Raw genomic sequence first — 15,058 nt, 5'->3', positions numbered from 1 at the left:
CAGTTCTGCTGGAGGGTTGTTTTGTTGTTTTGTTTTCTGTGTAGTAAATGCATATTGGTTTCTCTGTGTGGTATTTTATGATAGTTTGAGCAAAACAGTACCATGTGTTGAAGAAAGTATCTGGAGCTCCCGACTAAATTATTTAGGGCAATGACCATATCTTTCTTTTATTTAGTGCTGAAGAATTGTTGGGAAATACTGGGAGTAAACTAAACTGGAAAAATACGAACCTTAGTGATTTGTGGTTCCTTCCATTGTTCAGTTTCAGATGCACAGATGTCGCTTTTGTCAGATGAATGCTGTGTGATTTCTGCTGCTATGTAATTCACCTGCATCAAGATTAAGAAACCACTTTTTATTAAATAAGCTTGGAAACAAGATAAATGTATTTTGCTTTTGTGTGGCGTATATTGGATATCTGCTTTTCTGATGAGCATTTAAAATGTTTTCTAGTACAATTGGGAGGAATGCATTATTTCTCATATAAAAGCAGTACAGCGCTGAAATAGTCCTCCTTAATTTTGGTCAGAATGAACAAAAGTGTCTGTGTTTATTCCTGCCTAATGCATCACAAATCTGCTGACATGCTAACCTTGGAGTCTTGGCTGGCGGTAATCAGGCCTGTGCACCGGCAGGAAAGATGTACCTAATGCACTCCATCAGTGCAGTTTGCATATGGAAGTTCTCACAGGGGAGCTGCCCTGTGCCAGCTGAGGGTTACCTGCCCACTGCAGTTATTGTATGTAATTATCGAACCAATCTGTTCAGCCCAGCAGGGTTTAGATGGTAATCATGAAGCAACACTTTGGAAAGGAAAGATGTAATGCACTCTCCCCTTCTCTCATGAGCTATGTGAAGTTGTAGCCACTTTTAAAGCTGTATTAGTAAAGCTCTAGTCTCATAAAATTAAAAACAAACAAACAAAAAAAGACTCTTCCAATGTCCATCAAAGTTATTGTCTGATACAGATATAGGTCAACTCATCCTTTGCAAAAATCACATGGCTTTAAAAAAATAACCTTTCCATAACCACCTTAAGAATACTTTGCAATAGTAAGATTAAGTGTAATACACAGATAATAACAGTTCTATCCATTTAGAGGTTTTAAGATAATGTACCTTGAATAGAGTTCAGATTTCCCAAGTACCTTTCTGTGGAACAGAACCAATAGTTGCTATTAGAGGAAAATAATAATGTACTGTCAGTGGGTGTTAGCTACTTCTAAGCTGTGCAAAGAAAGCCATGAGAAGCAAGGATCCAGATAAACTTGACTTTTATGAGGTGTAATTGCTTTTAAAAAAAGCAATTAACATCAACTTTGGGTAACGTGTTTTTCTGTGTTCTTTAAGATTTTGCAGATTGCTCCTTTCGTAACAGTTATTCAATGTAAATAAGCCCCCCAGGTTTTAATCATAAAAACTTCTGTTTTCATACGTGAAAATTTCAGCCTCTAATGTGACCTGCAGATAGGGGAACTCAACTTTTAAACTATCTATTGCCTACTACTAGTATTCTTGCATTAATAAATCTGCTGTATAGCTGGAGACATTTTATAATATATGAAGAAATAATGCTTATAATTGGGGAATATCTTGTGAGAATAAGATATTTTCTACTTTGTGTGGTCTTTTCTGGTCTTGAATTCAGTTCCTTTTTTTTTTTTTTTTTTTTTTTCTAAAAGAAAAAAAGAAAGGTAGCAGCTGCAGCCAGTGAGAGCACTGAAGCAGAAATGGAAGCTACAGGAAGTCCAGAAGAAAAGAAACCTACTTCTTCTAGTAAGTCAAAAGATTGTTCTCACAGTCACATGTACTGGTGTGGTAGGTTAACCCTGGCTAAGGGCCAGACTTCCACCCAGCCACTTACTCCCCTCCTCTGGAGGACAGCAGGAGAAAATGGGATGAGAAAACTCATTGGTAGATACAAAGGTGGGGAGATTGTTTACCATTTACTGTTGCAGGCAAAGCAGACTCAACTTGGGGAAAATTAAATTAAATTTATTGCCATTTAAATTAAATTCGGGTAGTGACAAGGACACCTTTCCTTCTCCCAAGCTCAACTTAACTCTTCACTGTAGACTTATCTACTCTACTACCTGCACGGTGCAGGGGACATGGAAGGGATGTTACGGTCAGTATATGGCATTTTCTCTGCTGCTCACTCCTCCACACATTTTTTTATCTCCGCTCCAGCGTGGACTCTCTTTTGGGCTGCAGTCCTTCAGGGAAAAAATGTGGTCCAGTTCCTTCAGGAAATAGCAGTCTGCTCCAGTGTGGTCTCTCCCATGAGTTGCAGGGGATATCTGCTGCATCCTGGGTTCCTTCATGAGCTACAGGGAATATCTGCTCTGGTGCTGTGCAGCACCACCCCCTCCTCTGGCCCTGGTGTTCCCTCTGCTGTTTTTCACTTTCTTCTCCACACTGCCATCCTCTGTCTGCCTGCTCAGTGGTTTTTGCCCTTAAGTTTCTCACAGAGGTGCCTCACAAGTTTGGCTCAGCTTTGGTCTACAGTGGGTTTGGTTTGGAGCCAGTTGGGAAGGACTGTCAGGCACAGGGCAGCACCTGGCCTCTTCCTGCAGAGGACACCCCTGTAGCCAACCCCAGCTTACCAAAACCCTGCCACGTGGCCACATATACCCAATACAATCATTTACCTGCAGCAGTTCAAGTGCTTTCAATCTTGCATAATTTCTTTTTAGATTAATAAAATTGAAATATTTGAACTTTCTGTATCAGAAAGGTATACTTTCCAGTTACATGCTGCCTAAATCTGGTAGAAATGCTAGGTGATAAAAAAAAATGGTGGTTGCAGCCTGCTCTTCTGCCATCATTCATTCCCTTCTCCATGCTCATTTTTGTCTTTCCATCTTGTCCAACTCACTGTCAGAATGTGCTGACTCCTCAGGACTTCTTCATCACAGTGTGGTAAAGCCAGGGGCTCTAGCAGTAGCAGCTTCCAAAAGTGAGTGTATTTACAGTTGAGGAAAGGATCAGCTATAAAGATAGAAAATGCTGAAGCTACATTTCAGATAATTTGGTATAGTTTCCGTGTTGTCTGGAAAAAGTCATGGACAGATAAAGTAGGATTATTCTAAGTCCAAGATTGGAAATCTTCAGTAGATTTGTATAGGGTATGCGTATAGTGAGTGTCTAGTCAAACTGTTTTCTGGATCTAACCTTCTGACTCCTTTATGTAGATGTGAACTAAATTAAAGTAATTGCAAGCATGTTTTTCCTAAAGAATTTTTGATTCAGACTATTAAGTAAAAGACCAGGTGTTGTCCGTGATCAAGTAGTCTAAAAAAGTAGTGCAGTAGCACTGGAGTCTGTCCCAAAACAAATCCACTTGTTTAAAGAAGGTTTGATGGAGGAGTATGGCATTATACAGGAAAATGTAGCATTTCAAAGACGGTAATATTATTGGTAAGTTATGGATTTACCCTAAAATATTTACTTAAACTATAGTACAAAGTACAAGTAATTAAGCTAATGGTATTCCAGGAGGTGACACTGCTCTGGTCATTTTCAGCTCACCTTATAGAATTCTGATCATTATAATCGTTGATTTTTTTTTTTTTTTAATTTGAATGCCTTTTGTATTGTTGACTTCCATTTATTATGAATTTTCTAGTCTACCAGTGGCTGAAAAAATGTTAATTAGATTATGCTTTCTCTCCAGGAAAAACGAATTATTTGAGAAGATGCTGATGTTTGTTCATAGTTTTAGCATTTTCGATTTTATTTTAAGACTATAACAAAATATTAGATATGGATGACTATATTTTGGTTGTGATTTGATACACATGAGCAGAATATACTTTCATTTTATATGATATATTAGGCTTCTCTTTTCCTGGAATGTTAGATTGAAATTCTCATGGATAGAGATGAAAAAGAACTTGAGGAATTGTAATCCAAGTGGTGGTATCAGCTTTTTGTAAATGCTGTTTCTTTCAGACTAAGCAAAGGTATTTGGGAGGTTATATATAATTTTCAGAATCCAGTGCTTAAAATGAGTGGGGGACATAAGCTTAATTTTAAAAACTCCTCTTGCCAATTCAATAGAATTACAGGTGAAATGGTTCTAACTTCACCTTTTTGTACTACCCATTTTAATGAATACCAAGTGAGGCGAGTATATCAAATGATTTCAGGTGAGAAGTGATATATGCACTTACTCATTTGGTTCTCTCCAGATTTGGAATTAAAAACTTTACCACTTACTACATGATTCATAAATCCGTGTTGAAGGGAAGTGCAACTGTTTCATAATCTTATGATTCTGATGCATTTGACAATTTGAAAATGGCTGATTATTATAGAAATATTTAAAACTCTGTTTCCAAATCTGACTAGTTTATGTTACCATGGACTTGTTTCTCTGTTATGTAATTAGTTCTGTGACTAAAAAAGTATCCTGAAATTTACTGTCCAGTGAAATGGATAACTTCTTGATACCTCTTAATTGTAGAACTTGAAGTTTAGTTATTTAGCTATTGGACTTATCAGCACTGGTGAGAAGAGCCAGCCATGCAGCCTCTTGCTGCTCAGCTGCTCAGTATTAACCGCATCTATGCAGTTTGTCTAATCCAGTCAAAAGATTAATTGTCCCAAAAAGACCCTAATCAGCTGTGCAGCAGTTTGAGTACACCAGGGTGCTCAGTGGCTACAGGGACTCTGCCAGTAATGAAATCTGCCACTGCTGAGGCTGGGGAGCCCCCAGGCTTGGTGGAGGAGCAAGAAAGAATGGCACTGAGAAAAGAAAGGACAGGCATCTTGAAATTCTTGCTTTTTCCTTATGCTCCCCCTGGTTGTTCTCAGCCAAAGAGTGGCTGCTTCAGATGAGTTCCCTGAAGGCCGTTTTTTTCAGTCATGTTGGCCATCAGTGTTTCTGGAGCTGTCAAGCAAGAGTGTTAGACTCTATAGACACAGAATTTTAGAAAGCTCTCAAGAAACAAGCTCTGTTGTACTTCCAAAATAAGATGAACAAAATTTTGTGGAATTCTGATATAATTTTTTATTTAAATTAGCATGTTATCAGTTTCCTCTTTTTTTTTTTCCCCCCTCTGGTAACTGGAACCCGTATTCTTTCCTGAAAGGTGGAATTTTGAGAGGTATCTTTTAAGGTAATATGGATGATGTTGAAGTATTATATCAGTCACTGTTTGTCCACCAGAAAAAAATGCTATCAGAAGAAATGATTCTTAAATGAAGCTTTTTTTCATGCTGTTACAGCTCTATTTTGTGTATCAGCTGCCTTCATGTATAATAGTAAAAATATATAGGCTTATATGTGATGATATTAAAGCAGAATAACAAATTTTGACATACACTGTACATATTAAGCATCACTTCTGCAGGTTTGTACTGCGTAATATTAATAAGACTCATATGCTTATTTTAATCAGTTTGCATGGAATAGGCAGCTAGTATAGGGAGCTTTGGTGAAAATGGCATAAATGCTGGAAGAGTTTAATGGGAATTTGTAAGTAATCCTAGGCTCAAAGCTACCAATAGAGATAATACCTCTACCACTGGCAGATTTTTTTCAGTCGTGGGATTGATGGTGATTGGGTTATAGAAATACAGAATTTTTTTAGAATAGGATTTTTAACACCAGCCTTTTTTATTTTCTGTTGTGATTTTTTTAAAAACAATTTTGCAGTTTGTTAATTGGGACAGAGAAATACTAAAGTAATCATGGCAATGAAAGTACTGTATTTCTGTAAAGGACTTTTTTTTTTTTTTTTAATAGTCAGTGCTTCTAGGGGTAGGAATTATGCGTGTCTGGATTGCTGAATAGCATCTAGCATGGTAAGGCCTTAACTGGAAACTTGCAGTATAAATAAAATACTAAATACTCTTGCAGTATAAATAAAAACTATCTAAAGAGCTCCAAGGAAAAAAATGGTTATACTGATGGATTGGTTAGAAGGCATTCCAAAATGGAGGTTTATTAGTATTACTCAATTAATAAGTACTTAGCTTTTTTTATTTACATTGCATGGCTTCTTTATTCAAGCAAGATTTATTCCTTAATGTTGGATTAAATCTACACTTAGGCTCATTTTTATATTTAGAGAATTATTGGCCTTGTCATCAAGCTTTAGAAGGCACATCATACGGTGTTTTTTGAGCTTGTTTATGGCGCCACTTGTTACTTGTCTTTCTACTCCACACCAGTGCTCACATTATAGGTAGATATTTTTACTTCTTAATTTTATACCCTAATGCAGATATTTTCAGCAAAACCTGTAGCTGTAATTGTTTGTTACTCATCTTTTCCTTCTTGTGAAGGAGTTGATACTGGCTGTTATCAGTAATACGCTCCAGGAGTAAGTGATAGTAGTTTTACAACAGTGTATCCATTTCTCTGACTAGTCACCTAAAGATCTGTCCTTTTCTGTGCCATTCTTAGCATTCCCTTCCCTGTCTCAGGAATGTTGCAAGTTAAATGCTCTAGTATGAGAGTTACCTGATCTGGTTTTAGAAGTTAAAATTAAAAGCATGTGCTGCTGTGTTGTATCTTGAAATTAACATCAAGATTTGGGTTTTAAAGCAGAGAAATACTCCGCTGAGTTCTCAGAAATATTGACAAACTTGCTTCTGTATTTTGCATTAAGTATATTCAAACACGATATGAAGTGATCTGTCTTTTTATGGCCTCCCTCAAAATTGTTTGAGGATCTTGAAAAGCTATTTAAAGTAGAAGAGGGGTGGTAGAAGGTGCTTTTTAAGTGTAAAGATCTTGGAGTATTATGGATAGGAAGGTTAAAGTAAATCAGATACCAAACAAATCTTTGTGGTTCTTCCTGAATAATGGTTTTCTGTGATGATTTGCAAATGATGCGTTCACTGAAAAGCACCTTGAACATGTGCCACTTAATAATAATAAAGCAGCAACATTAATGTCCAAGGTGTATGGGAGTATTCCTGTTTACTCCTGTCTCTGCTTAGAACACAGTTTTCTACTTAGTCTTCCTTAGTATTTTAAGCTTATTTCTATACAATGTCTTCAGAATGCTTCTAGCGTTTAAATGTATTTACATTTTAAATGTGTTTAAGTTCCTTGTTACACTTCACAGGACTGTCTTGTGTTTGCTGCTAATAAAAAAGTATTAAAACAAAACAAACAAACCAAAAAACCTTCTGAGGAAAATTTTTCATGGAGTAAGGTTTTGTATAATGACTTTACATGTAGAACTAAATCATTTAAGCATAAAAGTGATGTCTGCTTTTTTGTTGGTTTTCCGTAACCTGAAGATGTATTGCAGTATGCTGAACAAGTGTTGCAATTCAAACTCGGATATAAAATTTGCAAGTGAAATTTTTCTACAGGAAAGAGAGAAAAACTGTACTGCAGTGACTCACATTTTTACAGGGTACTAACCTTTTTCAATATTGCAAGTTATACATTTGAATTAAACTTTTGTTCCTCCTTCAAATTGCTTTGTGGTGGTGAAGAGGGATATTTTAAACACATGCTGAGTGTGACTGCTGATTTATATGTGTATGTACAATTGTGTTTTGGAATGTCTTCAGTAAAGCAATTTTTGCAAATGGAAGTAAATCAGTTTTATCTGGAACAATTCTATATTAAAATTTTTAAAACAGCACTCATAGATTCAATGTTATCTTTAAGAAATACAAGGCATAAAGTCATTGAACAATACGTTCTTGTGTCCTGATGTTTTTCCATATGATAATGTTGAAACATGTCAGCTTCATTTGTTGCAGGAAACAGGGCTTGAAGGAACAGAACACCAAAAGCCAAACTCCATCCCATAACTCTTCAAACTTACTTTCCACTCTCTCATCTCCACCCCACAATCATATTTCCTGGAGTTCCAGTCCATATTTGCATTCTTCTGGTCTCTGTTTTTTTTCTGAATCATGTTTCTGATTTTTTGTAGAGGAAAGGAACTGCTGAGAATATACCAAATAAGCAAAACTACTATTTGTTGCCCTTGCAGTTCCTTCAACAGCCTTCAAAGTACTGAAAATTTCTTGGTTAAGAAGTGTTACACTACAAGGTTTATCAGCTGTGCAGTGTTCCCTGGCCAAGTTGGGAAAGGGTTTGTTAGAGGACTACATACTCTTCCTTATTTTATCTTCTTAAAAGAAAAGTCGCTCTTTCTTGGCACCATATTCAAACTGCCCAAACTGATTTGGGAATGGTAGACTAGTGTGATGCTTAACTCTCCTTAAAAGCTGCACAACCTGGCTTCTGTTCCCATTTGATGTTTGCAGCTGGATGCTGAGCGTAGTCTTCAATCTTCCAATGCTATTTTTTTTTTCTTACTCCTTCCATATGTAAATAGCAATTGTATAGGTTCTATTCTCTTGCTTTCCTGTTTCAGTTTGATGATTGTAGAACCCTTTTAAGGGGCTTTTGAAGGAAAAGGGTCTCTTACAGAGCCATCCAGCAAAATGACTTTGTTATTTGATACCATCAGAGACAGATGAAATATGACTGAAGCACCTTTTGCAAGTAAAAGGTGATGCTGTGGTCAATGGATGAATTTTGAGGAACAGTGTCCTAAATTTGTCTCCTTTGGAGGTGACAAGTCCACAATTAGTTACTTAAACTATTAACGAAACACTCTTCGATTAATTTATCTGATATAGTGACATATGCAAGATCATATCTAGTTGACTAGGGAGAGTTGTGTTAGGTCACAGTGATCCTCTCATTCCTACTTCATCGCTTCTCAGCTTAACTGTGGCAGTTCAGTATATGCGGCACAAAGTTACCAGTATGAAAGAAACGTCAGTTCTGTGCTAAGTGTCCTGCTGTAGTAGAAATGATGATTTAGCTTCATCTGTGTGGGGTCTTGAGAACATCTCTTCCAGAAACCACTTGAGAACTCTTCAGCACCTGGTCCAATACCCCCAATCTGACCTTTATTTCTTAAAGAGATAAACATACAGCAGAGTGTATGCGTGAGATTATACACATGTGTAAACATATTAGGGTTTTCTTTTTTTTTAAAGAAAGAAAACCTGGTGGTGTGTACTTGGGTGCATATGCTTCTTTTGAGGGTGAAAGGTATTAGGTGTGTTATTTAATGATGATTACTACAAGTCTAGTTTAAGAGACTGTATTAACTAAAATTCCTGGAACTCTTCGACTGTTATACAGACTGGCATGGTACTCGGTCTCTGTCAGGTGTAAATTCAGCATATGCAAGTGATGCAGCTGCTAACCTCCAGTGTGCCTGCTACTAGATATTTTTCATTTACTGATGTTTGCCTAGAGTCTAAAAATCTGTATGTCTAAAAATGTATGTTTTCAAATATGCTAGCTATGATGTAACCTAGAAGTCACCATTGACACCTAAATCATACCTGATTTCATCTGCTCAGTAGCTGTGTTTTCTTGCTCAGAATCACCTCACTGTCTTAATTTCCATCAGAACAGGCAATTTAGTGGGAAACTTGGGACTCTGGTGTCTGCTTATTTTTACAAAGGAACTTCTGTCATTTCATAAAAAATATCATTTTTTATTCAAGTACAGTTTTATTTCTCTTACTCGTACCACTTATGTGTGTTTCTAAAACAATGTGTATAGATTTGGAAAACAGGAGGAGAAGGGATGACAAAAGGTCATCTGCTCTATACAGCAGCCTAAGGACAGGCTTATCTGTCTACATGAGTATTAATCTTGATACATACCAATATTTTCTCTTAAAACCTCTATGATTAAGGTTTTAAAACAGCCCTGGTCAACACCACTTGTAATATTTTACTGTCCTTACTAGTAACAAGGGTTTCATAAGGCTGAGTATCTTCTTTTGATATTTTTAGTACCTAATACAAATTTCCCTTAAGCTTATTAGTTGTCCTATCCACTGTGGACATGAAAATTGCTCTCATTTTATGCAGCAACCTTTTGCACGTGTGGTACACGTTTGCACATCACATCTCTCTCTAGTTTTTTCCTTTCTTCAGATAAACTGGTTAAATTCAATTTATTTTTTTTCCCCTAAAGTTAGAAACAATGATCACCACTCCTGGTATTTCCCCTACCTCCATTTTTCTCAGAACTTTCTTGAAGGATAGAGCCCCAAACTATACATAGTACTGCTGGGCTTCTTTTGTAAGGTTGCTTTATGATATTATTTACAAAGAGAGGATCAGATATCACAGTCAACTAGTCTAATAATTCCTCTAGAGCCTGTGGGACTCTTTATGCCTCTACTGAACTTTGTTCCAGTCTCAAAACAAGCTGTGCAGTGACACCATCTGGTTTATTTTTGCCTATATAATTCTTCCTCGTTTGAATTGCTGTTTCAACCTAATTCAGTTTAATCTGCTTTATAAAAACTCTCTCCTTTCCTTGTAATAGCTTTGTGTCCTCATTTGGTGCTGCCCACACAGGACTTCTGTTTTCAGGAATAGAATTGATGTTTCTCCCACAAGAAATGTTTGTGGGGAGGGGGCAGTATATGTTATCAAACTAATTAATTTTGAAAACATAGACAAGCTTTTTGGTACAAAAGACCTTTAGTTTTGAAATAACTGCAAAGTTTGAAGCTAAACATGGGTTCAGAGCAGTCATTCTGACTTGAACATAATTAACTTAGTTTAAAAGAGTTTTTCTGCTGCTTAAGTTTGAAATTATGAATAGAAGAACCATGACAAGGATTTTTTGTTGTTGTTATGATTCATTTAGAGATTCTCCATGATTGTGGTTTGTTTAGAAAAGCCTTGAAAACAATTCATTAATGCAATAAACATAATGGAAAAATCAGAGACAGGGTAGCTGTCTTCTCCTTTTTGATGTTCTAACATGGGTAACTAGAAATGGGTAAGCTCTTACTGAATGAGGAATTAGTAAGCTGCAGTTGCTTGTATTGTCTGTGACAACCATGAAATACTACATTCTTGAAATACAAATGTGGAAATCTGGTAACTCATTTCTTTTTTTCTCTATAAGCAGGCACCTATAGTATTTTCCTGCTGAAGGTCATCATTTTCATATTGACCATCTTTGCGATAATAAACCACGAACTTGACCTGTCTTTGCCGTGTTTCATTATACAGTCTTATGATTGGATGAGAAGAAAAATCACAGTTCACAGTCATAACTAGTGAAGATTAATGAAAGGGGAAAAGATCATGTTATTGTATTTTCTTGAAGAGAAAACTTTAGTCATTCTCTGCTTTCTGTTGCAATACAAAGATTCCAGGAAAAAAAAAATCTCAGGAGGGGTGGAGAGGGGAAAACTGTTACAGCTCATGCAGTTGATAGGATAGCTTGACCTACATACCACTGAATACTCAATTTGAAAACTCAGGAGACATGTCTATTGCTAGAATTCACAGTTATAGTAGCTGAAATATTTTTGTGACTTTGAAAATTATAAAATAATTCTTGAACATAAACCAGAATTTAGCTGGGAGAAGGAATGATTTGCATCGTTAATTTACTACTTCCGTTTATGATACCTGCTTGTATATCTTTTAGCTATGTAAGGGTACCATAATGGATTTGATTTTTACATGGCAGCTGGGGGGAGGGGAGGCAGTGGTGTGTTTTGCCAGAACATATTTTTCATTGATAAAGCTGCTCTGCTCAATGAGAGACTTATCACCAGAGCTATCCGTTGTTTGGCTTTTTTTAAAGCAATTTATTAATCAAAGACGTATTGTCTGGCAATATATTTATAGTTATATGTTGAATGCAGCAAGTGCTTTTGGACAAAAAAGGAACAAGACTTTTTTTCATTCTCCATTTTATTTTCAAGACTAGAATTCTTCAAAGCTAATTTTGGTATTTTTAATTTCAAGTCAACATTTTCAGAGCAAATTAAGTTATGTAAAATTAAGCAAACGTTAAAGGAAAACTTTGCAGTAGTTTGTTGCTTTTCTTGGTGTGGTTTTGGCTTTGGGTATGCTCAAAACTGTTTTGGTTTGGTTTGTGTTGTTTTCTACCTCTTATTTTTCCCCAGACTTACTCATTGAGCTTGAACAATCGGTGACTCATACTGCTCAAAGGCCGTTGTCTTATGCAAGCAGCTTCTTTCTTACAGACTTCCATGAAACTCAATTTTATCTTTTTTTCTTTGTCAGTAATCCAGAGTAAGAGGTTAACAGGAACTGTAGAGTTATATATAGTTTTACAAGCAATAACTTAAATAGTTAGGCATACTGACTTCAAGGGGAAGTCAGGATAAAAAAAAAAATTTAAGCCCCAATAATACTGTGGCCAAGAGATGAAAAACATTTTATTGTTACTGCATTTGTGAAAATGGTAGCAATTTTTGTTGTAAATAATATTTTTTCTCAAAGTGACTACAGTTGAATGTGATTTACAGAAATGAGCTGTGGTGTTTTGTTGGTTTTTTTTTCCCTTTTCCCTGTTAGTGGGCAGAGAAGAATCAAAGTGTGGGGACTGTTTTATTGCTGCGTTTGAGTATGGTCTTTTGGAACAACCTGCCCGCCAGGTTTGTTAGGAATCTTACTTAGGTGGCACTGTTTGTTACCCTTGTTAATAAAATATTGCCAAATAATAACTTGAAATCTGGAGGTAAAGTTGCACTGATAGCTGAGCTGATTTAACGGCTCAACGCTGCCGAACAAAAATCTTCCTCTTTTCTACCTGTGTGCCTTCCACCTCCCCTTGTATAAGCTTCATTCAGAATGGTCTAAGATGCTGCAACTCACTAGACTATTAGACCAAACAAAAGTTCTTTGCCTGATTGTGGAGCTGGATCAGCTTAGCACAAGGGCTCAAGAGCACCAAAAATGGCTTAATGCTGGGAAGGATCATGGAACTAAAAGATGGTGCATGGGGAGGAAGGAGGGGTTTAGGTTTTGAAGAGGATCTGATTCTTCATCCTTTAGTGGAGCTGAGCTATTAAGTTGGCTCAAAGGTATGTGATGCTACTGTTTGAGAAGTTGAATTGTACAACGTGCTTTTCAGGAAAAAATGTGCCCAGAAGTTGTGGTAAATTCTTCTGAGTCCCTATCATGTGTCCGCCTGCCCTCCAGTCAAAACTAAATGCATGATTTGAGTCGATCTGTCCTCTTAAAGACTATACGTATTTTCTTCTGATCTGTTTCTGTTATTTTATTTTTTAGAAAGTCTTGTCTTTTTTTGTTGTTTGAATTGCAGATGCAGTAGCTACCAGAAGCCGGAAGATGACCTCACCAAAAGCCAAGAAAGGCACAGCAACCAGAAGGAGAGTCCAGAAGTAAATTATAGATGGAGCAACAAATTAAGTTACTCTTTAGCTTATCTCTGGGTTGTCTTTTTTATCAGTTACCGTAGCACTGGAATCTAATTCTTTCCTTTTAAAGTGATGAATCCTAAAAACATGAACTGTTGTTTGTACCTTTTTTGAAGAATAGATGTTTTATTAAAATATTTGCATAATTTATGAATACTTAAATACTAATGCAAAATTTTGCCAACTTTAAAGTGAGGATGTGTTTTCTTTATATACACAAATTCATAACTTAAAGACAAACTAGAGTGCTTTTTTCTGCTTTTTAATGTAGAAATAAAGCTTGATTTACTTTCGTTGTGGGTACTTTATAAAGAACAGTGGTGTTGCATCTGATTTCTTCTAATTTTGAGTAAGTCATATTGAGGGTCATTTAGATGTACACCAGGATAAAGTCTGAAATGGTAGAGACACCTTTTAAATATTTTTCAAGTGTTTGAATTAAAAAAAGAGAACGTAAGACAAAAATCACATCCTTGGATTCTAGTTTGTTACAAAATATGTTTAAACAATTATTTGGATAACTGGTAGTGAATTTATTATATTTTTTTCATAGTATTTGTGTTTGTGTCACTTTTCCTATTATTCAGATTTTCTCTGGAAAGGAGGAGACCAGAATTTCAGACATAGGGCCCAGGGCAAAGAAAAGAACAAACCAAAATCCAAGGTCCATTCTCAACCGCCCCCTCAGGTTTTCTTCTTATGTTAGTGAAAATTTGTAATTAATAATAACTTTGTAAAGTGTCTAGTTCGAGTGAAAGCTTGACTCACATGTGCTTCTCGTAACAAAATAATGGCTTACCTTTTTTTAATAGTTGAGAAGCATGTAACCTTCCAAAACCTTTCTTAAAAGTACTTCCTTGCCTGTCTTTGAGTCTTGTTTTCAGAGTTGTAAGTCAAAAAATGCAGTATTTAATTTTGGTGTGAAATACCACTACTTTACATTTAGATACTGCAAAAAAAAATATTGTTAGGGCATGAACATAATTCTTATCAGGGAGCCTGCTTTGTGAAGTTTGGCAAACCAAAATGAATCCACATGAGCCAGTGGGTGGTGTATTTGTGTGGATGTCCAGTGCTCTGCTTGCTTGATTTTATGTCTGAATTGCTACTGAAATAAATATGTTGTAGCATAAAATGTTGAATGAATGATGAGGTTATGTTTTGAAAACAAGGGAATCCGTTGTTTTGAAATAAAACTGGAATAACATATTTAAAAGGTCTAGTGCCTTCTTTCTTCTCTGACTGCTATACTCTGCTCTGACTGCTATAGACTCAATTAGCAAAGTGTGGCTGATGGCTTTAAGCATAGCATTCTTTTCGTTTCAGATGTAAAAATAGGACTGCTAAAGCCTCTCATTTTTAAAACTCCTCAAACTATCTTTTTAATTACTTCATTTAATCATTTTGTTCAAAAAGTATGTTACAGTATTCTGAAGAACTGTTGTCAGGAAAGCATGTTGTATTCTCTTGCTGTCTTGCATACTCAAAGTTAATGTCATTCTTTTGTACTTTAGTTATTTGACATTTTAATTTTTTTAGTAACTTATTTACCAGTAAACTTTCTCTCTTTGCTTTTGAAGTTTACAAGGAGTGTGTTTTCTTTTGAGACTACCAAAGCCAAATGCAGCAAACACAAGACATTTTCATATATTTGAAAAAATGTTTTGAGGTGCATATTTCGTAAGCCACCCCTGCCTCTTCCCACCGCCAAAAAAGTCCTGGAAAAAGTTTGTACTGGCAAGTGTTCTGTGAAGAAAAAGGGTGCTTTCCATCCTAGGTGAATGTTGTTTCAGGGCTTGCCTTTGCTCACAACAGACTTTGCAAA

The 15,058-nt window shown here is 36.1% G+C and overlaps 1 protein-coding gene across 3 annotated transcripts in view; it reads left to right on the top strand.

The window, feature by feature from the left end:
• The window catches only part of VRK1 (VRK serine/threonine kinase 1), a 37,878-nt gene extending 23,066 nt beyond the window's left edge, over positions 1–14,812 (top strand). For 2 of the 3 annotated variants that reach the window (XM_040601604.1, XM_040601603.1), the window contains exons 12-13: positions 1,683–1,776; positions 13,119–14,812. In XM_040601604.1, coding sequence (XP_040457538.1) covers positions 1,683–1,776; positions 13,119–13,201 — 177 coding nt within the window. In that variant the 3' untranslated portion in view covers positions 13,202–14,812. Of the gene's footprint in view, positions 1–1,682; positions 1,777–13,088 lie in introns of all 3 variants that reach the window. The other variant, XM_040601605.1, reaches the window with a different exon arrangement.
• The last annotated feature ends 246 nt before the right edge of the window (positions 14,813–15,058 follow it).

The sequence above is a fragment of the Falco naumanni genome, chromosome 7 (genome assembly GCF_017639655.2).
Source record: "Falco naumanni isolate bFalNau1 chromosome 7, bFalNau1.pat, whole genome shotgun sequence".
NCBI lineage: Eukaryota > Metazoa > Chordata > Aves > Falconiformes > Falconidae > Falco > Falco naumanni.
This window is presented reverse-complemented; position numbering and strand designations above follow the sequence as displayed.